The 25,105-nt window shown below is 34.4% G+C and overlaps 1 protein-coding gene across 1 annotated transcript in view; it reads right to left on the bottom strand.

Annotated features, from left to right (window-relative positions):
• Positions 1 to 14,412: 14,412 nt before the first annotated feature.
• LOC131162399 (sterol 3-beta-glucosyltransferase UGT80B1) overlaps positions 14,413 to 25,105 on the bottom strand; it is a 109,865-nt gene continuing 99,172 nt past the window's right edge. The window contains exon 16 of the mRNA XM_058118844.1: positions 14,413 to 14,969. Within this exon, the coding sequence (XP_057974827.1) occupies positions 14,769 to 14,969 (201 nt within the window). The 3' untranslated portion in view covers positions 14,413 to 14,768. The remainder of the gene's footprint in view (positions 14,970 to 25,105) is intronic.

The following is a 25,105-nucleotide window of genomic DNA, read 5'->3' as shown; positions in this document are numbered from 1 at the left end:
GGTCATTTTTCAGGAAATAGGTAAGGGGATTATATTTTGTCAGCTATGTTTATGAGTTCTAACGGAATGAAATGTTAAAACGGTTTTTAGATAAATAATTACAGCTTTTCTAGGGTTTCTAGGCCTAGGGTTCAGTTAACTGACTTTATTTTCGAAACTAACTGTTTAAATTTAAGTATGATATTTTCAAAGTATAGTATTAGATTTTCTGGACGTTTTCACTGGTTGGGAAATTGTTATTTCAAACCATAAGCTTATTTCAAAACCAACCAAAGACGGTAGGGTTGATTATCTCCATTTTTCTCGTATTTAGCTATATATTTATATTTAGTAAAATAACAACATGGAGATATTCATACCCCAGTTTTAGCAAAAGTATTTAAGTTCTCAAGTAGATGAGTTAATTATGAATTACCAGATGAAAATTTGTGTGGCATGAGTATAGTTTTTAATTGGCATTAAGTGAGTAGGTTTTGTGTAATATTGAAATGTAGCAGCTATATGCCGAGATATGAGATGTGATGGCTATACGCCAAGAAATGAGATATGACGGCTAAATGCTGAGTTTATGAAATGCTGATTTTTGACCGAGATAGTATCCAACAGATATTTTCACAAAATTATGTATAACTTATGTTCTATACGGTTTATGTAATAAATTATGATTACAGTTTTATTATGATGTAAATTTCCATATATGATAGTAGAGCCCTATTATGATGATCTCATGGTAAGAGCACGGTATCATAGCTATATGTATGTAGGGGATGCAACCACACATCTTAGATAAAGTGTGGATGGGAAAGGCGACTGGTGGCCTGGGTAAAGTACTCCCTGATGCAAAAATTTAGGGGCCCCATCCAATGGAGTAATTCTAGATGACTCAGACTTTGGGAGGCCTTCGGGTACAGATTGAGTAGACTCCATCGTACTACTTTATGTTTGAATTAGCATTAATCGGCCAACTATTTGCTAGGTCCAGCCTCTAGGTCGCACAACCCGTCATGGGGGGAAGCATATCGCACGTGTATGTGATGGCATGACGACGCTAGTCCTACAGACCAGGATGTATCTTCTAGGCATATATGGGCACATTTACTATAGAAAAAGCTATATTGAGCGAGCAGTATGTATTTTCAAAATTATAGAGCAATACAGATTTTAAAATACCAATTATATGTATTTAATTGTAGCAATATATGTACACATGAAATCCCATGCTAGCCACACACTGATGATAATATTATTCATCTTACTGAGAAGTGTCTCACCCTAGCATATAAATGTTGTTTCAAGTCCTCCGAGGGATTGAACCTAGCGTCCTGCCGGGCTGAGTTTGGGTAGTAGGCAGTCCTTGTCAGAGTTAGTGAGATATTAGACAGTGTTTGTCTCTTTTGGGGATTGTAATATATAGCAGATTATGTTTTTAGTTATGTATGGATGTATATGGGAAACAATTAGAAACTCTGGTAAGCATTAGATGATGTATGTATTTCCATTGTGTATGTTTATCCAGATTAGTATAGAACACCTGTTTTTCCCTTGTTTGGGCGGGTTGTATATACATAGTATCAGAGATATGTATGTTATGCATGTTTAGTAGCACTCCGAGCCCACCTAGAGGGTCGGGGTGCTACAGAAACAATATATATGGTCCAATCCCCGGGATTCAAAGATGCCTCGAAATCTAATCATGTTTGCAAGTTAAATAAGGCCATCTATGGCCTCAAAAAGGCTCCTCGAGCCTAGTACTCAGCACTAAAAATGGCAATCGTGAATCTTGGGTTTCAAAATTCGAAAGTAGACTCCTCTTTGCTCATATATAACCATAATTTTGTTTTGTGCAATTTCTTGGTATATGTTGATGATCTAGTTGTCATTGGTGGTGACATGAATTTTGCGTCTTATATCATTGAACAACTTGGAGTTTGATTCTCTTTAAAGGACATGGGCCAGCTTCATTTTTTCTTGGGAATGGAAGTCATTTCTACTAAATCCGATCTTTTCCTCTCACAATACAAATATATTTGGGACCTCCTATCTAAAACCAACATGACAGGTGCTAAAGAAGTTTCTACTTTGCTGTCCACAAGCACAACTCTAAAGTTGGTTGATGGGATAACATCTTTTGATAGTACTGAGTTTTGAAGTGTTATTGGAGGTCTCCAATATTTGCCTCTCACCCGTTAGGACATTTTTTTCAGTAAATAAACTCTCACAGTTTATGCACAAACCCACAGTAGCTCATTGGGCAGCTGCAAAGAGACTCCTCTGCTACTTGAAGCAAACAATATTTCATGACATTCACATAAAAAAAATTCCAGTTTTGATCTTGCAACATATTCTGATGTTGATTGGGCGGGCAATCTTGATGATCATACATCCATCTCCACATACATAAGCTTTCTTGGATCAAACCCCATATCTAGGAGTTCAAGAAAACAAAGAGTTGTAGCAAAATCGTCAATTGAAGCTGAATATAGATCCCATGCAAATGCAACTTCAGAAACTATGTGGTTTCTATCACTATTCAAAGAACTCGATTTACCAATGAAAGCTTCACCAAAAATGTTAAGTGATAATTTGGGTGCAACTCACTTCATTTTTCATCCAGTGCAGCATTCTCAAATGAAGTATATTCAGATTGATCTACATTTTGTTCGTGATATGGCTTAACGTGGCATTCTCAATATTCATCACATCAACACTCAAGATCAGGTCACAGATTTACTGACAAAGCCCTTGTCACGACAACACATAGATTCTCTAAAAAACAAGATTGGCTTAGCCGATGGCAGCTCCATCTTGTGGGGGATGTATAAAGGAGGACTCCTCAAATCAAGCACAAGATCATACAACTTGATTATTAGGCTGTAAATCTGGTTATAATAGCCACAAATCATGAGTTAAAGCTTTGTAACAGTTAGGTGAATCATGAGTTAAAACTTTGTAACAATTAGACTTATTTTTTAACTTTCATTCCTAGAATAAATTTTATATTCTTGTATATATTTCCATACAAACATTTGTAATAGGTGTGTGAAATATTCTTCACAAGAGTAATAAGAATTTTACTGTCAATATTTTCAAACTTTATCAATGGTAACCTAACCTTGAACACACATAGGGAAGTAATTAAGGAAAGATGACAAGCCAAAACGACATCATTTTGACTTGTCCTATTAGCATTTTGTATTTATTTTGAATTGTACACGGAACAACACTATTTTGACAATCATGTGTGGGCACGCTTCTGTATGTGGGTGTCACCCTCCTAGTGGTTGTACACACTTGTATCTTTTCTTGAAACTTTGTCATTGTATATGAGAAGTAAGGTGTAATCCTAAGACGAGGAGGCGGGAGGGGGGGGGGTGTGAATTGGGTTTATTAAAATTTCTTTAAAACTTTTGTTCTACAAATTCCTTGATTTAAGAAGTAACCCAATGAATTAATATTCAACAATCACACAATCACAATGATATTGATTTGCAACCTTACAAGCACAGCCAACAATCTTTTTAAGTTAAGTCAACAACTAATCCAAGTTCAATCCTTTAATGAATGAGTGATGATAAAGATCAGTTTGAATAAAATCATAGAATAAATAATTTCAAAGATTTGATTTTACAAGACATCACTTTCTTTTAATTGATAGAGCAAGATTAATTTCAACAATGTAGTAAAATCAATATGCAAGATTACTTTTGAATTTGTCAAACCACTTAACAACCAAATAATGATAACCAATATGTTTCTCCATTCTAAATATGAAACAAATTCAGTAATTCAGTGAGCTTCAAAATTTTATAATCTGAACTTTTTTTAATCAATGAATCAATATAGTATGCTGATTTCAAATATGGATCAAAGTAAGAAACTTCAACAACTCTCAATATTTAGCAAGTGTTAAATAATCATTCACGCAGGTTGTATGTTTGCAGATATTTAAAGAAAGTAGGGAGAAGAGCTGAAGACCGTATTTTTTACAAGGTTCAGCCAGCGGCCTACGTCCTTGCCCCAAGCAACTGCTATGAGGATTTCCCTTTCCAATTTATTTACAGACCAAGTTACAACCTCTCCGTATCAGGTGGAGATCTCTCTTTAACAAGAATACCCCTTCTCGTTAGTCAACGATTCAACAACTCTGAATTGTCAAACAACAACAAAACAAGAAACAATTTTGTGTACAAGTAGAACTCTCTCAACAAAAGCAAATTAGTACAATTGAAAATCAATATATTTCAATCAATAATCAATATAAAAGAGTGAAGCTCAGATTATTATCATCAGGGTTCTGATTTGATTTGAAAATCTCAGCAGAGAACGATCAAAAACCTTGAGTTATATCAGCACAAACATAGTAAAACTTCAGAAAATATTTGAGCAAGAAAGCTTTGAAGAGTAGAAAGAATTTAGATTGATTGCTGCTTGTAGGTATGTTTGATCTTTAGGTTTACCATGTATTTATAAATAGAAAAAGTTAATTTTCTTATTCCCCAAGTTTCTTAGAGTGTTTCTCAAGTTTTCACAAAGTTTGGGGGCTAAGTAATCAAATTTGGAAACTTTCCTCGCCGTTTTAAAATTTAAAAACATGAAGGTCAGTTGACTAAGACTATCGGGGTCAATCGTCTGATCTTTAATAGAATAACAAATTTTGAAAGTCAGTGTAGTGTCAGTCGCCTGAGCTTTTACAGTTCAGTATATTTCAAAAGTCAATACCGAGTCAGTCGCCTGAGCATGAGAGTTTAGTAGCCTGATTCTATTCTGTTTGCTCAAATTTTTTAGTATAAAAATGTCAGTCAACTGATGAAACACCATCAGTCGCTTGATTTTACAACTTTCAGAAATTTCCAAAAACTTTGATTTTAAATTTTTAATCTTGGAAAACTTAACTGAATCTTTAAAACATTTTCCGAGGTTTTCAAAAACAGGTATCTAAGTCCATAATGATTCCTAAGAGCTTCAAATATTTATATTGAGATTTGCGAAATACTTACATAAGACTTCTTAAGATTCTAACTTTCTAAAACATTAAGTTTTCATGCTTTTTGCTTCCATTCTTTGAGTCTATCTTGTCTTTATTCTTCAATAGACTTTAAACTTCATTAGATCTTCTATTTTTGAATCCAAGCTTTTAATGAACTTTATCAAGCACTTAAAATCTTGAACCTTTTATTCTTGAATCCTAAAACATCACCACTTAACCAAATATATTAAGTTCCCTTGATTTGTTATCATCAAAATAAGATTCTTAAGCCTTATAAGGCCAACAATATCATATATGTAGGCTCACACATAAGCACATGCAATCATGCGCCAATTTTTTTATTTTTATTTTATATTTTTTAAATTAGTTTACTATAATGATAAAAACACAGCTAAGGCCCTAAGAAAAATACTCATAAATTTTAGAAAATTCAGAGAGGCTACAAATAGAAGGGGAAAAAAAATCCTATAAAATAAGAGTTTCTTGATTTTTGCGAAGAAGCCTAAAATCTCTCCAAATTACTTTTAATCACTTTGCATAACTATAAAATAACCCAAAAATGGTAAAATGGCCACAAAGTGTAAAAGGTGCCTAAAATTGGTAAAAATGAATAGGGAGGGGAAAACCAAGGTTTATTCTGTTATGATTTTTGGTCATTCGATCAAAATAGTCATCGACAGTATTAATAAAAAGTTTATAATAATAACAATGATAATGATAATGAGGATAATAATGATTATAATGATAATAACAATAACAATATTCTTGCTAATAAAAAACTAAATGTACGAAAAGTGAAATTTTTATATTTTCTATATATTTTGTCAAGTTTATTTATAGATTTTTATCATAATAAGACAAATAATAAAAATTAGAGTAAAATTCCATGAGTTTTTGGAAAATAACACTCCACCCATTATGTTTTTGAAAACTATCAAAAAACCCCCCTGAGATTTAAATTTTGTGACAAGATAAACCTTCCGCTAATTGATCGTTAGCCAATCGTTAAATATATATGAAAAATGAATAAAATGATAATTTTGTCATTTTTTATTTGCTTGTGATTAGGTAGCTTTACAAATGACATTAACTCAATAAATAAAGTTAAAAAAAAAACTATTTAGTTAAGTACAATATGTTTTGGAAACTGAACTCATAAATAAATTGGACACCTAGTTCTCAAGTTAACTATCCAATTGGTTCGGATCAACCAGTTGACATAAGTATGACAACATAATTGAATTATTATTATTTTTAAATTAAAAATATATGTAAAATAAAAAAAATTAATAATTCAAAAAAAAAACTTAAATATTTTATTGTTTCAAAAATTGTTATATACAAATTACATACAAATTAAATGACAAAATATATCTTTAAAATTAAAATATAGTTTAAAAATTGACTCATATCAACCGATTGGTCTAATTGTCACTTGTTTTTTGAGTATAGTTGAATCCATATTTAATAAGATAGCAACTTGTTAAAATTTAAAAAGATTGGTGAGTTGGTTAGATCAAAGGTTAACCAGTTACTATAAATTTAGGTGTTTTTTTTTAATCTATTTAGCACTCATATTTTACACAAACAACAACTAACATTCAACTTTATAATTTTAATTTATGAAGTTTGAATTTTGAAATATTAGTTTATATTTTTTTAACATTATGGTTGATAGGTTACTTGAATTTAAAAATATTAAAATATGTTTTATTTGTTTTATGAAGTGTTTAGTCATTAATTTTTTTATGAAATTACATCTAACAAGCATTTTGTAATGCTATAGTTACTAGGTACTTTTATGATTTATCAGTAATTTTTAAATTTTTAAATAATAATAAAATTATTTTCTCATGCTTATGTTAATTGATTGATCCAAAGTGACTAGCCAGAAAATTGTTCAATTCGAGAATCGATTAGATTTCTAATTCGTTTATTTAGTTTTCAAGACATTACACTAACCAATTTTTAAATTTAATTTATTTAATTCGTTATCATTTATATATATATATATATATATTTAAAAATTATAAAATAACAATAATATTTTTTTGTCATACTTATGACAATTAATTGATCCAAAACGATTGAACGAGCAAATTATTCAATTCGAGAATAGGTTAAGTTTCCAATTCATTTATTTAGTTTTCAAGACATTACATTGGCCAACTTTTTTAATTTAATTTATTTAAGTCAATATCATTTTAAATATTATCATATTAAGAGTAAACATTTATTTATTTTTACATATACTTAATGATTGACAAACAGTTAACTAGCGGAAGGTTCATATTGTCAAAAGATTTAAATCTCAATTGACTTTCTGGTAATTCTCAAAAATCCAGGGGTTGAAGTGTCATTATTGAAAAATTCAAAGCATATTGTTGGATTTTACCCTAAAAATTAAATTATATAAAAAATAAAATAAAAAAGGAAGTAGCTAGGAAATGCAGTGGTTGAGCCACCTTGTGTTTTTTTTTTTTTTTTTTTTTTCGGATGCGCCGGGTTTCCCGGGCTTACGCACAAGACTAGTCCCACGCCTATGCCAGCCGTGCCATAGCCAACACGTAGGAGGTAAATCCAGATGTGCGCTACAAGCAGCAGGATTCGAACCCCAGATCCATCGTTGTAAGTGGCCTTTTGGGGCAAGTTCTTACCACCTGAGCTTATGCCCGGGGGCGAGCCACCTTGTTTTTGCTAATATGTAAGAAAGAGAGAGAGAGGGAGAGAGAGAGAGAGAAAGAATGCACACTAAATGGCGAGAAAAAAGGTCCCTCTAGGAAAATAATAATAATAATAATAATAATAATAATAATAATAATAATAAGGGGTTAAAATCTTGCAAGAGATGTTTTGATTTGAAATTTGAAAAGTAAAGGGAAAAAAAAATAAAATAGGGGGGTCTCTAAGCTAAGCAAAAAATTAGTAGGCCAAGGAGGGAAGGGGCCAGTAAGGAGTGGGGAAGTTTATGGAATTCTATTGGCTTAATTGGAAAAAAAGAATGAAGGAAAAGGGAAAATTTGTGAGAAAGGGTAGTGGGGACGGTCCTCCTTTTAGATTGGCCCCTGCATGCAGATTGGGATGGAGAGAAAAATTGAGATAGAGAAAAACTAGATTTTGTCAACCTGATCAATTTTAACATGTCTAAAGTTAAAAGAAAAATATATCAATGAAAATTATTATTATTATTATTGTTGTTGTTGTTGTTATTATTATTATTATTATTATTTATTGCTATTACTATTACTATGCCACGTACAATGCACATGCTCCATGGTATTTGGGTGATTGTTGTTTATATATAGATATTAAATTTAATAATTATATATATATTTAAAATTTTTATTATCTACAAATACAACATAGTAAATAAATTACTAAATAAATAACCTTTCAAATTTCAAAACTCTATTTAGAACATAGCAGGCAGTATTCACTACCTCAACCTATAAATACTTAGGTAACTTATGTTCGTTAAGCATAGTTTTGGCCATTTCTTGTATAGACCTATTTTTCCTTTCAACTACACCATTCTGTTGTGGTGTTCTAGGGGCCGAAAAATTATGAGCTATTCCTAATGAATTGCAATAGTCTTCCATGCCTTGATTTTTAAATTCTCTATCCCTATCACTTTGAATTTTGGTGATAGTATATCCCTTTTCATTTTGGATTTTGTTGCACAGTTTATGAATTGTTCACATGCTTCATCTTTGCGACATAAGAATAGTACCTATGTATATCTTGAAAAATCATCAACTATGACGAATGTGTAAAATTTTCCTCATAAACTCTAAATTGGGTTTGGACTAAACAAGTCTAAGTGTAGCATTTGAAGTGGCCTAGTAGTGGAGATTTTTTTTTTTCTTCTTAAAACTTGTTCTTGCTTGTTTTCCTAATTGAAAGCCTCACAAATTTTATCTTCGATGAATTTTGTCTTAGGCAATTCCTTAACTAAGTCTCCTTTAACTAGTTTAGATATTAAGTCCATGTTTGCATGTCCTAGTCTCCTATGCCAAATCCAACTAATTCATTCATAGCAGATAAGCATGTCACACTTTGTGAGGTTAAGTTATCAAAATTGGTGGTATAAACGTTTTCATGACGATCAGCAGTGAACAATATCTTATTATCAGTTTTGTGTTTTACAATGCACTTATCATGTTCAAAAGACACTTTGTAACCTTTATCACACAGTTGGCTTATACTCAATAAATTGTGCTTTAGACCATCAACTAGTAAAACATCATCTATAATTAGTGATGAATCATTACCAACTTTACCTACACTTGTGATTCTTCCCTTAGCATTATCTCCAAAAGTGACAAATCCTTCATCCTTGGGTGTAATGGATGTGAATTTCGCTTTATCCCCGGTCATGTGACGTGAACATTCACTATCCATATACCATCTGTCTTTTGAGGATGATGATCTTAAGCAAATCTGCAAGACACAATTAGACAACTAGCTTTGGTACCCAGTTTTTCTTGGGTCCATGGGGGTTAGTGCTAGATTTTCCTTTGACCTTCCATACTTTCTTAATTTTGACATCTTTATTTTTGAAAGGACATTCAAATTTTATGTGACCCAACCTCTTACATTTAAAACATGTAATATTTCTATGATAATCCTTAGTTGGAACATATGATTTTGACTCTTTTACAAAATATCCCATGTAAAGATGTCCGTGTTTTAGATTTTATTTCCCATTAAAACCAACACCTTCCTTTTCTAGGGAATTTCTTTGAGCTCCTAGGAGTTTCTCAAAATTATTTTGTCCTTCAATAAATTTACAAATAACTTCAGCTTTGTCTTCCAAATTTTTTTCTAACTCCTCAATTTTCAAATCTTTGTCTTTCATGAGAGATGCATGAGATTCATTTTGGCGTTCAACTAAACTTGAAAGTTCTTTGACTTTACTTTTCAAATTAGAAATTTTCTTTGTTTTCTTCTCAAGCTTTTTAATAGAGTACAAGTATTCTTGTTTCAGTTCATCATATGAAAGCATCTCATTCTTATTTTCAGAATCACTAGAGTAATAAGAATATGATGGGAATGATGATTGTACCTCAAGGTCATCATGTGCCATCAGACACAGATTGAAAATCTTATCATCACTAGTTTCAGATTCTGAATAGCTTGTGCTATGCGTATTCCAACCGACTTTTAGCCCCTTCTTCTTTTTCTTGGAGGCTTTTAGTAGTTTGGGATACTCAGGCTTGATGTGTCCAATCTCTCTGCAGTTGTAGCATGTTGGTGGATCTTCCTTCTTTTTCTTCATGCTTGACTCTCCTCTTTCTGATTTTGAGTTTCGAAATTTCCTGTTGAACTTTTTATTTTTTTTTTTAAGAACTTTTCGAACTTTTTTGTTAGCAAGGTCATGTCGTCATCTGATTCTGAATCACTTCCCTCACTGGAGTAGTGAGATGATGCCTCAAGCGCTGTGGCTTTCTTTGCTTTGCTTTGTTCATTCTTCCTCTCATTTATTGCAAGCTCATAGGTGATGAGCGATCCAATGAGTTCGTCAACATACATCTCCTTGATATTTCTCCCTTCTGCTATTGCTATAGTTTTTGCTTCCCAAACTGGAAGTAATCCCCTGAGTATTTTCCTGATCAACTCATAAGTAGGGTAAGTCTTTCCAAGTACATTTAAAGAATCTGTGATGTGTGTGAATCTAGTGTACATGGATTGTATAGATTCATTAGCAGTCATTTTAAATGTTTCATATTCACTGCTGAACATTATTCTACTATCTTTGACTTCCTTAGTGCCTTCATATGTAACTTCTAATTTTTCCCAAATTTCTTTAGTAGAGTTACATGCAATTACCCTATTAAATTCATTTACATCTAATGCACAGAAAAGTAAGTTCATTGCAGTAGCATTTATTTGTACTGATTTCCAATCTTCCTTAGTATATTCATCTTTAGTTTTAGATACATTTACCTTATCAATTACTTTCATGGGAACATGGTTTCCCTTAGTAACTATTTTCCATACCTTCCAATCTACATTTAACGGGTATATGCTCATCCTACGTTTCCAATAGGTGTAATTTACACCACAGAAAATTGGTGGTCTAGTAGATGAGTGTCCCTCACCGAATGGAGTTACACCGATGTGTGTCATGCGATATTTTTACAAAAATATTTAAGTCTATGTAAACCCGCTTTGATACCAAGTGTTGATTTAGGTATAATCCCAAAGGGGGGGGGGGTGAATTGGGTTTTTTAAAATTCTTTAAAACTTATTTACCTCTTAGTCCCTCTTTTTTTAATTTAGCAAATTACTTATCAAGTTCGTGTGAGGTTATTCAACATATATACATGTAAACAAGATATTTAAATGTAATGCGGAAAATAAAAGGATAAGGGAAGAGAGAATGCAAACGCGATTTTAGGAGGTTCAGCCAATCCGGCTTACGTCTTTACCTTAAGCAACCCACTCAAGGATTCCACTATAATCCCTACTCCTTAAATTGGGACGGAGCTTCCCTTACATCCGCTGCTTATAAGAGGTACAATTTCCTCCTAAACCGCTGCTTGCAAGAGATACAACTCTCTCCTCAAACTCAGTTGACAATCTGAGTTGTGAATACAATATAATCTGCAAAACACTCAATGTTGCTTTTAATAAAGTTAGTGAGTACAATTGAAATTCTTAATACACAATAATATGATGAAATTTGAAGTTTAGAATGTATGTAACAATATAATCGTTATATGCAAGAGTATGATTCACTCATGTTCCTGTTTATCAAATCTCCCAAAAATATTTATATAAGTCAATGCTTTAGGAGAACTTAGGTTGAATCTTTGAATACAAAAACAAACTTTGAAGATTGCAAAGATTTGAAAACCACATTTTGTCCCAATAATATTTCTCTCAAGTGTATGTATATAACATTTAGACTTTTCAAGCAAGTAGATGTTAGAATATTAAAAAATATTAAAACTTTAAATGAAAACTCACTTGAAAAAAAAATATCTAATTAATAACAAAAGCTTTTCTCAAGTGGTAATCTTATCAAAGATGATTTAGTACATGCACACTCAAGATCAACCTCTAAGCAAATATTCAAAAATGGATTTGGCAATACCAAGCTCTTTTGAAAAGTGAATATCAATCAGCAAATCGGTTTAGATGACAAAACTCTGAGAATAATTCTTAACGAGAAGATTGATTTACCAAACCTCAATACCAAATAGAGATCAAGATGCGTATAAGAAATCCCTTTGTTTTTCTGAGTTGATTTGCCCAAGCTAGATCAGTATGAGTTGGAGTGTAGGCAATCGTATAGCAATGTGCTCAAGTTTCACAATTCTCTTTCAAGAACGTTGCTCTCTTCACTTCTCTTTCAAAAGTTTTGTTCTTGTTTCTCTTGTCATACAACACTAGGGTTTAGATGTTTAATATATAGGTGTCTTACTCTTAGAATCAATCCTAACCGTTGGATCAAGAAATATTTCGCAAGTTCTCTTATTAATAAATAGATTTTTAAGTTTTCCCGCAAATTCAGATGACTGAGGTTAAAAGCCTAGACGATTGAAGTTCCTTAGAACTTCAAAAAATCAACCTGGACACAGGGTCAGACGATCGAGGTTAGAGGCCTAGATGATCGAAGTATCGGGTTCAGACGACTGAAGTCTGGGTTCAGTCTTTTGAGATACTTTTGTTAGGTTCTGTGTTTCATCATAAATTCTTTAGACGACTGAACTTAATTTTCGGTCTTTTGAAGAAACTCTTCAGACGAATGAGGTTAACTTCGATCTTCTGAAGTTCCCAAATTTTTTATTTTTTTTCTTTTCAGTTCAAAAATATGTTTTCCCCTCTTTCTTGGCTCTTTTATAAAAGTATTTTCTGGGGTTTAAAAATATTTTAAGTTCATGAATGTCCCCTAATGATATTCATGAGATGCATAAATCCTAAAGTCATTCTAGGGTATGTTGAGTTTCAAATTAAATCATATGAAAATGTAAATACATTAGCTCTAAATACCCATTCCCATGACATTCTTGAACTTGTTGCTTGCATCTTCATTCTTGTACTCTTTGAGTTCCATGGATTGTGCCAAGATATGTATTCTTTAACCTTTATGGCTTTCATGACTTGTTATCCTTACGTACATATTATATATAATTAATGTTCACAATCTTAATGTACAAATCAAATACCGAATGATTTGTCATTATTAAAACCGGATTAGACTCATAGAGTCAACAACACTCCTACGCATGATGATACACTCATAAATGTCAAGTTGAAGGAGGATCTACCTCTACCACTATAAAAAGAGGATCCTAAGATGAGGTAAGCATATCATTCTCACTTACTCTTCACTTATTATATGCTTGATACAATGTACTTTTTTGAGAAATTATTTCATTTTTTAAGTTTAAAATATTAAATTGGAATAATACATCTATTATTGAGCACTTACTAAAATTTATTTTCATATGCTATTATATATTTGCAAAAAGAAAAAGAAAAATTACCTTCTTGATGTTGACATTTGAGTTTCTTATATTCCCTAAAATACTCTCTTATTAAATTAACACTTTCAAATTAAGCATCGTTGTTTTCCTACATAACTAATGGATTTTAACAATTTATCAATAAAGAAAACAAATATGACACTAAGCAAATTATTAAATATATGTAAATTTATTTTATAAAAGTCATTAATAAAATATCTTGATATCAACTATGCTTAAATATAGGAATAAAAAGCTAGAAATAATATATAAATATATAATTTTAAATGTTTTATGAATTCATATAAGATTTTTTGATTGTTTATATTTCATAAATAAAAAAATATTTTTGTGCTTAGTATGAAGGAATCTGGGATTTAAAAAAATGTACCATACATGATTTCTTTCATATAAATAGCAAATAGCACGTGCAATAAAGAAGTTTTAAAATTTTAAAATATAATATATTAAAATTATTTTAATTTTAGTACTACAATATTTATTAAGAATTAAATATTTAATACTTTTTAGTAACATATTTTAGAAGTTAATCTTTAATAATTGTGTGCGCAAAAGTCAAGGATAGGTAAGTGGAGAGACGAGACCAATGCAAAACTTTTTCCTGCTTTCACTTATGAGGAAATGTCCATTTTTAGCTATTGGTATCACTCAATGCGCCTCCAGTTCTCATCCTGAAACAAAAAAATGTTGTACCCAATTGATAAAACACTGGCTCGGTTTGTTTTAGCTCTGCCCCTGGTTAATAAATTTATCCCTTTGCAAGCATTGACATAGGAGACCCCGGCTAGGCCTTTGAGTCTACAATCTTATCTAAGGAAAATTAGGGAATTCATGGCAACTTGAGCAAAATTGTAGACAGCAGGGAGCAAACTTCAATGTGCTTTATCTAAGGAAATTAATATCAAAGCAAGAAAGCCAAACCCATGATTGGATTAGAATAATCAAGCTCAATTCGTGACACTGAACTTTCAATTTTCATATGAAAAGCTAAAGAAGCTTTAAAAATCCTTGCAAGCGCAGCATTAGGTTTGAGAGGAAAACAAACTACACTGATATGCAGACTTTATTATTAACTAGGCCCTAAAATCGTTACATTGGCCCTGGCAAGAAGAACTACACCGATGCAAAAGCATCATTATTAGTCGAGCCATATAGGAGAGCCATTAAAAAAAATGAATGAAATGCTGAAGCAAACCTACATAAATAACAGATAAAAAAAAAAAAAAAATTTTTAAAAAAAAAAAAAAAAAAAAACATAAACCACACTAAAGGTTTTTCCGGAGTGCCTATGAACCACAAGGCAGGCAACACCATCTCCCAATTTGAAGGAAAAACCACTGCAAAGGGTTTGGGTGCTCATCTTCCTCTGAAGTTGCAGTTGGTATTGGTAACTCTGAAGGTAAATGTCGATGAAATGCATTAACAGCAGCTACAACACCATCTTCATTCTCTATCAACTCTGCTAGTTCCATTGCCCGTGATTTCACCTGGGAGAGTCAAATCCTCATCAAGAATGATGTCTTACAGCCAAGTCGCATGTCCAAAGAAACCATGCAATTGCTTATTTCATATTTTGTAACTAATTGTGATTGAGATGCCTAAGCATAAGACTTGCCAAACTTAAAACAATTTTACCCTTCAAATCTCATATCCTAATTTTTAATGCTTTTGAACTGAAAAATTAATTAAATTCACCTTAACTAATCAGACGTCTTACTTTCAGATTTAATTTTTTTTTTTAATGTAGAAGGCCCATATTTATTATGTAATTAATTGCACAGGATTCTTCTAGAATGAAAAAGGTAGAAACAATTTTTTTTTAAAATTTTTTTATGATTTTGAAAAGAGACTCAAAATTTTCACATAAATTATTTTGAGTTTAGAATTTTCAATTCTTAATATTCAGAAAGATAAGTTATTATTGTCTTTTTTAGAAAATAAAAGATCCCGCATATTTATACCAATAAATTATTTTTATGATTAGTTTATTTTAATTTTTTATTTCTGAAAATATAATTATAAATTTATAAGTGACCCACTTAAAATAATAGCCCATAGAGAACCAGCAGTAACCTCCACGATAGCTTGCTACCATTTAAAGGGGGGTCACCCAAAGAAAATCAATCTACTCTTTTTCTTAACCTAAGCCCTCACAAATCCCCACTGATTTAAGCATTGGAGGGTGGGTCCAAAGCATCGCACCTGATCACCTCCATGTTCTTTGTTTGTAGGGCTCACCTTTGATGCCAATCAACCCAGCTAGAAACAGCATCAACAATTTGGCAGCATCTACTGGAACCAGAACAAATGGCCACGACACCATCATGTTCCTATCTGAACACCAGAAATGATCAAGCTCCTGAAGATGGGGATGACCACTCAGGGCATTATTTGGGTCCAACCCCTTTTCAATTTGGAAACATGTGGCTAAAGCACGATGGCTTAAAAAATCAGGTCATGCTAATTTCATCCTAGCTTCCAAACTGAAGGGCCTCAAAGAAAGCTGAAATTAAACACCTTCAGAGACATTCGTTCAAAGAAAGATGCCATCCTTATGGACCTCAAAGGGATTGACAACAAAGAAATAGCCCAAGGCCTATCAATTATGGCTACACGTTGATTTAATATATTGTTTCTTCCTTTACTAAGATGTGTCTCACCCAAATACAAATTTATTTTTTTCAGGACCTCCACATGATCAAACTTAGAGAGCTCGAGGTTGTTATAACATTTTTGGATATAGAAAAAAAAAAGGTATAAACTTTGATGATTAGTAAAGAAATTTCGAGGACGAAATTTTCTAAAGAAGGGAAGAATGTAAAGATCTAGAAAATTATAATTATTTTAAAAATTAGAAAAAATAATAAATGAAATAGATAAATAAAGAATATGGGAAAAGGAAATATTTAAAAGAGGAAGAACGGCAGACCTTGTCGACGAATTTCCTATCCTTGTCGACAAGTGTTCTTCTAGAGATCATCGATGAAGTTCAGTCCCTCGTCGATGAAGAGATCCCGAGTGGGTGAATTTCAGATTTTACGTTTTGTCGACAAATGCATCTTCTCTTCGACGAAGTCCCTTCTGTGGTTCGTTGACGAATTCTGTTCTCTCGTCGACGAATCCACATGGCAACATGTATAAAAAGATTGGAGGAAGCTTCTTTGCGAAGAAATCAAATTTCTCTTTGTTTTTCTCTCTCTAAAACGTTTCCTTTGTCTTCTCTCTAAGTTTCCGGCCTAGATTCAGCCCGAATCAACAAACAGAAATTGCTACGGTGTTCTAGGGAAAATTCTCTACACATCTAACAGAGCAGATTTCTAAATTGGACTTTTCAGGAAACGCTCCAAAGTTGAGTTAAGGGTTAGGATTTCTAGCTTGTGGGTTTTAAACGTCTATTTGAGGTTTATAAGTTGAGAAACTATTGAAATAGTTGGTTATTTGGGGTTTATTTCATTAAACTAGGGTTTTTGATCCAGAGTTTGGGTAAGCGCCATAGACATCATTTTTGGGGCTCTTGTTAGTGTAGTTCAAGAAAGCAGGTAAGGGGGAATATATATTAAACCAGATTTTATGAATTAAACGGATAAATAGATTATGTTATGTACATATGTATGTTTCCGTATGGGTTTAAAATGCTAACCGTTTAAATTATGATTTTTGAGCCTAGGATTGTTTTTATTAGATATGTATTTGTAAAAATGGACTGATGAAAGTGAATGATTTTTCAGGATAATTGTGTAGGAAATTAAAGTATACTTTCAGTATATGAATGATAAATGAGGGTTGACTTATTTTACAAAAAATGTTTGAAATATATTGCTAAATTGTGTGACATGAGTAAAATGGAAATTCTATATTGAATTATGTTATATGTGTGAAATGCAGGTTATACGGGAAATGCAATGAGAATGAAAATGTGTTATGAATTATGTTGCATGTGATTGTTAATGTAACCATAAAAACACATGAACAGCGGAAAGAAGCTGTAGACTAATTGATGAACAGCTGAAAGGAGCTGTAGTAGCAGAATAGCGCATATCTATGTAGACTAACTGATGTACATCTGAAAGAAGTTGTAGTACGAATGCAGGAAATGAAATGAAAATGAGAATGAAATAAAATATGAATGAAATGGAAATGAAATGTGAATTGTGAACAATGTAAAATGGGAAAGAGCCACGTAAAGTGAAATTCTATGAAATGTCAAAGCTGAGAACATGAACAGATGAGAAATACAAAATAAATGATAGACAGAGTAATGTATTATTGTAGTATCAGTATTCATGCTAGTATGTTATGTATTTATATGGGCGGAGCAAACTCTTCACCTTAGGGCTTGCTAAGAAAGGCAAGTGCCCTAGTAGGTATCAGATATAGCAGTAGGCTGCATAATGTATTAGGGCAGAGGGAAATTACTTGTATGGGTGGGTAAATTTCCTTATTCTTGGGAGCCTTTACTAGTAAACCTTTATATGGATTGTGTGAGTACGAGATTACTTTTTCACCTGAGGGCTTACTGAGTAAGGTAAGTGCCCTGATATGCTTCAGTTGTGAACATTGATTGCCTAAAGTATTAGAGCAGATGGGTGCTACTTGTATGGACGGGTAATCACCCCAATCCTTAGGTATTCTCGTGGGTAAAATACCTTGCATGTGTTTGATCAGGCTCAGGAATGAATTTTAGAAATTATGATAATAATTTGCAAATGATGAATACATATACTTTTGTTATTTACAAACCTCATGTTGGCTACATGTTGATTTAATATATTATTTCTTCCCTTATTGAGATGTGTCTCACCCGAATATAAATTTATCTTTTTTAAGACCTCCACGTGATCGAGCTTAGAGAGCTTGAGGTTGTTATAGCATTTTTGGATATAGAAGGAAAAAGGGTATAAACTTTGATGATACTCTTGGGATGTATAATTTTTATGTTTTATGTTTCAAGTCTTCTGAGTTGTGAATACTGGAAGTTGTAGACTATGTTTTTGGAGATATCTATATATGTGGATACAAGTGGATGAATGGTTTATTTTGGAATGTAGATAGATGTAGAAAACTCTGGTATTATATTGGTTGAGGATTGTAGTTATGTTTTCCGCTGCGTAATTGTTAATGGAATGTCAAATATCAGGTAAATGAATGGATGACATGGCACTTGGGTCCCACTAGGCGGATTTGGGGCGCCACGAAGCATGACTTATTCAGGTATAACACACCGGACCGGGTTTTCGGGTTCGGGGCATTACAATTTGGTATTAGAGCCAGACAAAACCCAATAAAAAAAAAAAAAAAAAAAACTTTCTCAGGAGTCATGGAAGAGATTGCCCAGAGACAAAATCTATAACTCTTTGGCATAAGAATGAGACTGAACATTGTTCTTCCATCAGACAGCAACCACTTGCAGAAGCTCAATTCCATAAATCAGGAGGAAATCAACAGGGAGATCTTGGCTGAGGAAGAGGCTGTTAAAGAAGGCATTTGCAAGTTTTATGAGAACCTTCGCAACAAAAGAGCCACTTGGAGACCATAGGATGATGAAGTAAGTTTCAGAAAAATTAATACAGCCGCTACTTTGCAGCTGCAAACCCCTTTTAATGAAGATGAATTTACTCATGCTTTTAAGAAATGCAATAGTGATAAGACTGCGGGTCCCCATGGTTTCACTATGGCTTTCTTTTAAGACAACTGGGATATCCTTAAACCTGACATTATCAAAAACTCTGATGACTTCCACTCCTCAGGCAAATTTGTGGAAGCATCTGATTCAACATTTATTCCCTTGATTCCCAAGAAGGTAGGGACCAGCAACACCAAGAACTTCTGGACCATAAGCTTGGTGGGAATATTTACAAACTAATCTCCAAGGTGCTTTCCTTGAGACTTAGGAAAACAGTTCCAGTGGTTATATGTCAGCACTGACATGCCTTTGTTGAAGGGAGACAAATTATGGATGCAGCCCTCATTGTCTCAACAGAGAGCCTTGGCACAACGCTAGAGTTGTTGCAATGTGACTTGGAGATCACGGGTTTAAGGTGTGGAAACAGACTCTTGCAGGAATGCAAGGTAAGGCTGTGTACTATAAATCCATTATGGTCCACACCTTACCCAAACCCTGCATTATGGGAGTTTTCTGTACCAGGCTGCCCCTTTTTAGTGCTCATTGCCTCAGAAGTAGTAGACGCTCGCATTGGCAAAAGGGGGACATGGTGCAACTGAATCAAGTAATGCATCACCACGACATCCCTCTCCATTCTTCTCAACAGCTGCCCAAGTGGTTTTCTCCACCAAACAAGGGGATCCTCTCTCACCTCTGCTTTTCATCTTGGTTATGAAAGTCCTTGGCATGCTGCTAAATAAAGCAGGGGCATTCAGGGTGCTCAAAATTAGTAGAAATGACAGTAAGATGGAAATTTCTCATCTCCACTTTGCAGACAGCACCATCAATTTTGGTCGGACAGATCCTCAGCATATTCTGAATTAAACATGTATTCTTGCTTGTATAAAGGCAATTTCGGGGCTTAATAAATTTAGGTGAAAGAGAACTTATCTCTATTGTAGATGTGCCTGATGGTTATGTCCTTGAGGAATTTTGCGCTGTAAGCTGGGGACTTTCCCTATGAAATATCTTAGGCTGCCTCTTGGAAATAGTACAAAGAAATATATATATATATAAAAGAAAGTTTTGTTCTTGAGAAACTCGGGGGAAAAAAAACTCGGGTTGGAAGAGGAATTATGTGTCAAAAGGAGGAAGACTTTCCCTCGTCGTTAGCACACTCTCAAATCTCCCAGTGTACTGCATGTCCCTCTCCTCCATCCCCAGTTTGGGGGCCAGAAGACCGGAAGAAACTCAAAAAAGATTCCTTTAGGACAGTACAAAGGATTTTTCTAGTATCACTTGGTCGAATGGAAGGTCGTCAAAATACCCTTTCATTCTTGTTGAGTCCACAAAAGCTCTAGTTGGCAAACGGCTTGGATCTACTGGATAATGATCATTCTGACTAAATATGGGCTTCAGCATAATGGTTGGATCTTGAGAAGCTTGTCAGCCTTTTAGATTGGGAGCTTGGAAGTGGATCTGATAAGGATGGGGTAATTTCTTAAGTCAGATTCACTATGGGTGACGGAAATAACATTTTTTCTGGCATGGTATCTAGAATGGAGTATCTCCTCTCTGCACACAATTCCCTAACCTTTTTAACTTGGCACTGGACAAATATGCAAGAGTAGGTTTGCTTTTCCATCTTTATGAGAATGGAGCCGGACATCTCTCTTCAAGGAATGCCAATGAATGGGAACTTGACAACTACTCTTTTTTTCCAAGAAAAATTAGAGCACTGCCCCCTCTAACAAAATAATCCAGATGATCCCAGGTGGACTCAACAAAAATGGCATATTTTAGGACAGCTCTATCATAAGAATCTGAACAAAAATGCTGAGATCAGTCTCACATTCCCCTGTAATGATATTTGGAAGACTAGCAACCACCAAAGTTGCCTTCACTGCATGGGAAGCTTCTTTGCGGAAAAAGTTTCTCGTATTAACAATCTTCAGAAAAGGGGTTTAACTCTGGTTAATAGGTGTTTCTTGTGCAAGAATGATGACGAATACATTGATCATATCCCCCCTCCACCATTCATGGACAAGGAGCTTGTGGAATCTTGCTGTTGCTATGACCAGCCAGCAGTGGATCACAGCCAAGACAGTTGAGAAGGATTTGAACTTGAAAGGGATCTCATTCTAAGAGAAGAAAACAGCCATGTCCTTGATTCCTCTCACCATCTTTTGGATTGTGTGGAAGGAAAGGAACAGAAGGGTCACTAATTGCACTGAAGGATAGATGGCAGACCACTCATGCTTATTGGTTTAGGGGCTTGAATATGCTAGTTACCTTTACTATTTAGGACTTTTTGGACATTTTACATTGTTGGAGGATTTTGTTTTGTTTTTTTTATTTTCATCAGGTTGCATCCCCTTGGTGCCTTATAATGAAATCACTCATTTTTACCGGTAAAAAAAATTATTCCTTCAATAGGCAGCATTTTGCTAATATTCAGGCTGCGATTGATTCTTTCTTCTTGTAAGCTTTTTTGCTGTACTTGGGTTGCACCATGATGCCCCTAGTGAACCTTGTTTTTTTTTCTCTATAAATAAATAAATAAATAAAATATTCTTAATCTACTCAGGGATGTGATGGTTTTGATCTCTTGTAAAAAACCCTCTCTTCGCAGATCTCTCTTTCACTCTAATCATGTTGCTAGTATGGACTGATGGTGGTGATTTGTTCAATATAGATCGATGGAAGTCCTTCAATCTGAGGTTGGAAAAGATAGGGAAGGCTGGACCACTGTACTGGATGGGGATTCATGCAACTAGGGCAGGGAAGTTCATGCAAATAGGGCATAGATGGAGGGATAAAAGGTATTCCATTTTTGTTCCTGAAGGGCTGAAAGGGGATGGATGGTCTCAATTTGGGGATGCTTTCGTTGCTTTGGAGAGCTCTTCAATCAGGATCTAATGCAGCAGATAACAAGAAGAATGATAATCGTTCATGGAGTCATATTTTTTCAGGTAGCACAAGTGATGATTGAGGTTGTTCAATCCCTAAGTGTGCAGGATGTGGTCTATACATGCTGCTGGGGAAGAATGCAAGAGAAGTTCATTCTGTCAGTTTCGCACAATCAATCGACAGCAGAAAGGGCATTGCTGCCGGCTGACAACCGAAATTTCAATTGATTCTTTGAAATTTCGATGGAAATAGATTTCCATTTTGATTTTGAGGGTGATTGGAAGTGAAAATTTTGATGGAAATTTTGACAATTTCATGGAAATTTAAAACCACGCCCAATAGCCACAAAGAGGCCATATAGTGAATGTTTTTGCAAACTAACAGCCAATTTAACTTCTTTCCCAAAAAGATCTGTGCAATATGCTCCAGCCATAACCCCCACAATAATGCAAAGATACCACATTTCCATAATGCTCCAATTCAACTTCTTCCCCAAAAAAATCCATGCAATATGCTCCAGCCCCATAACCCCCACAGGGCACAACAGTGCAAGGATAACCACATTTCCATAATGCTGCCCTATCCTTCCTCCTTACAAAACCTATAAATGAAGTAGCCGACAATTCTTCCACCAACAGAGGACAAACTGTACTTTCACTCAAAACACCAAACTTGTTCAAAATCCTCCCAGAAAAATTAGTGCATAAAATAAGATGAGATACTGTTGCAGAATTCTTATGGCAGAGTACACAAACATCTGGAGAAAGAGCCTTCAAAGGCCTCCTGATCTGCAACAAGTTATTGGTACTGGCTCTATTAAGCAGAACAAATAAAAGCCTTAATCTTTGGAGGTGCTTTGGCCTTACAAATAAAAGAATATAGAGGAAACAAAAAATTGGAATGGGTCAAGAACTCAAAAAATGATTTACAAGAATAAACCCTGGACGATCCAAGGACCAAATATGAACATCCCTCCCCGAAGAAAGATGACATTCATTCAATAAGGGCAACAAGGAATTTAACTCCATTAACTCCCTACCATTAAGAGATCTCCTGAAATGGAAATTTCAAGAAGCGAAAGGACCACCCAAATCACAAGCAAAGAAAGAAATAACCCTATTCTGCCCTGAGCTCAATCGGAAGAGGCGAGGAAAAAATGTGGGTAAAACATTGTTGCCCAACCATGGGTTTTTCCAAAATTGAGCGCCCAAGAACCCCTCCCCACCTCGAATTAATGTGAGGACTGAATAAGAGATAAGCCTAAGAGATAGGTCTCCACGGACTCCCCAAAGAACATCTTAAACAAGCATTGGTATCTCAACCATTGTCACTCAACCTAAAATTTCTTCTAATAACTCTACGCCAAAGGGAAGAATCCTCTAGGGCAAAAGAGAGCAGTGTTTTTAGTCAACAACTTACCAAGATCCAGCCCCCTCACCCCCCGCTGCCATTTTTGCTTTTATACCCGCAGACCTCCTCCCAACTCACTAAATGATCCCTATGAACCCCCGACACCAGATGACAAGAAATTACTCATCATTCTCTCAATCATACTAGCAATCCCCACCGGATTCTTAAAAATAGACAAGTAATAACTAGACAAACAAGCCTGAAAAAGAGTGATTCTATTCCAAGATAAAAAAAAAAGAGCCCCCTTCCAGCCATCTAATCGCTTTGCCACACTTTCCACTACCGAACTCCAAAAATCCAGAGACCTAGGATTACCCCCCAAAGGGACCCCTAAACAAGCCAAAGGTAAATCCAATAAACCACAGTACACTTCAAAAGAGCACTCACTAGCGCGCCCAACGGGCACATTAATAGCTGCTAAATCACTCTTGCCCATATTTTTAATCCTAGCCACCCTCAAAACTTCTACCCAAGATTCTCTTGAAAGAAGGGCTATGATTATTTAAAAAAGGAAGATGGAGTCATCAGCAAACTGAAGATAAGAAACCACCACTCCTTATCTCCTCGTTGCCAGCCCTTCCACCAACCCCTGCACCACTGCCCTGTCTGCCATCCTGCTTAAAACATCAGCTACTAGGACAAACAAAAAGGGGGCAGCTCCTTGTCTAACACCTCCTGAGGCACTAAACCAAGACTTAGGTTCACCATTCACAGTTATTGAGAACCACACATTAGACAAACAACCCCTAATCCATCAATGCCATCGCTCACCAAACCTCTTTCTCAAAAAGATTTTATCCAAGAAACTCTAGCTAACTTTATCATAAGCTTTCTCAGAATCCAATTTTACAATGAACCCCATCCTCTTTCTTCTATAGAATCCTTCATGATCTCATTAGCCACCGAAATAGAATCCACTATTTGCCCCCGCCCCCCTCCCCTCCAACAAATGTACTTTGAGCAGTAGAGCTAGTCTTATCAAGCACCACACTCAGCCTATTAGATAATACATCAGTGATAATCTTACAAACACTGGTTAGATAATACATCAGTGATAATCTTACAAACACTGGAGATTAAATGAATAGCTTTAAAATACTATACCTTTCTAGACTTTTTAGGCACCAAAGCAATAAGGGTGGAATTAATACTCTTGCTCAAAATCCCACTCCCATAAAATTTGGTAGACTTTATCAAATCACCTTCAATAACATCCTAGCAATCTTGGAAAAAAGCTACATTCAAGCCGTCCTAACTCATAGCCTTGCATCTTTCCAACCCAAAAACTACATCTCTCTCTTTCTCCTCATCAAAAAGGTCTCTCTAACCATCGTATCTAATCACTGGATTGAGGTTCCACTCTAACTCCTGAATCATCAGTATACAAACCACCTCTTCCAACTCATTCTACAAGGAAATTCTTTTAGCCTCCTCACTTTCCAAGAGATTTATCTCCTCCTTCCTATTTGAGGAGGCCAAGTCACCTAAGATGCTGGAATTTCTAATTCTAGTAACACCAAACACCTCCTTATTCTAAACTTTCAATTTCTCCTTTAGACGCTTCAATTTCCTTAAAAACCTAAAACCCGCCCCAAACCCTCTCCATGTCCTCTCCCCACCTCACCAATGATTTGAAAGTCACATGATCCAACCACATATTCTCAAACCTAAAAGGGTAGGACCCTACTTGATTTCGGCATA

Source organism: Malania oleifera, chromosome 8, assembly GCF_029873635.1.
Source record: "Malania oleifera isolate guangnan ecotype guangnan chromosome 8, ASM2987363v1, whole genome shotgun sequence".
Classification (NCBI taxonomy): Eukaryota; Viridiplantae; Streptophyta; class Magnoliopsida; order Santalales; family Ximeniaceae; genus Malania; species Malania oleifera.
This window is presented reverse-complemented; position numbering and strand designations above follow the sequence as displayed.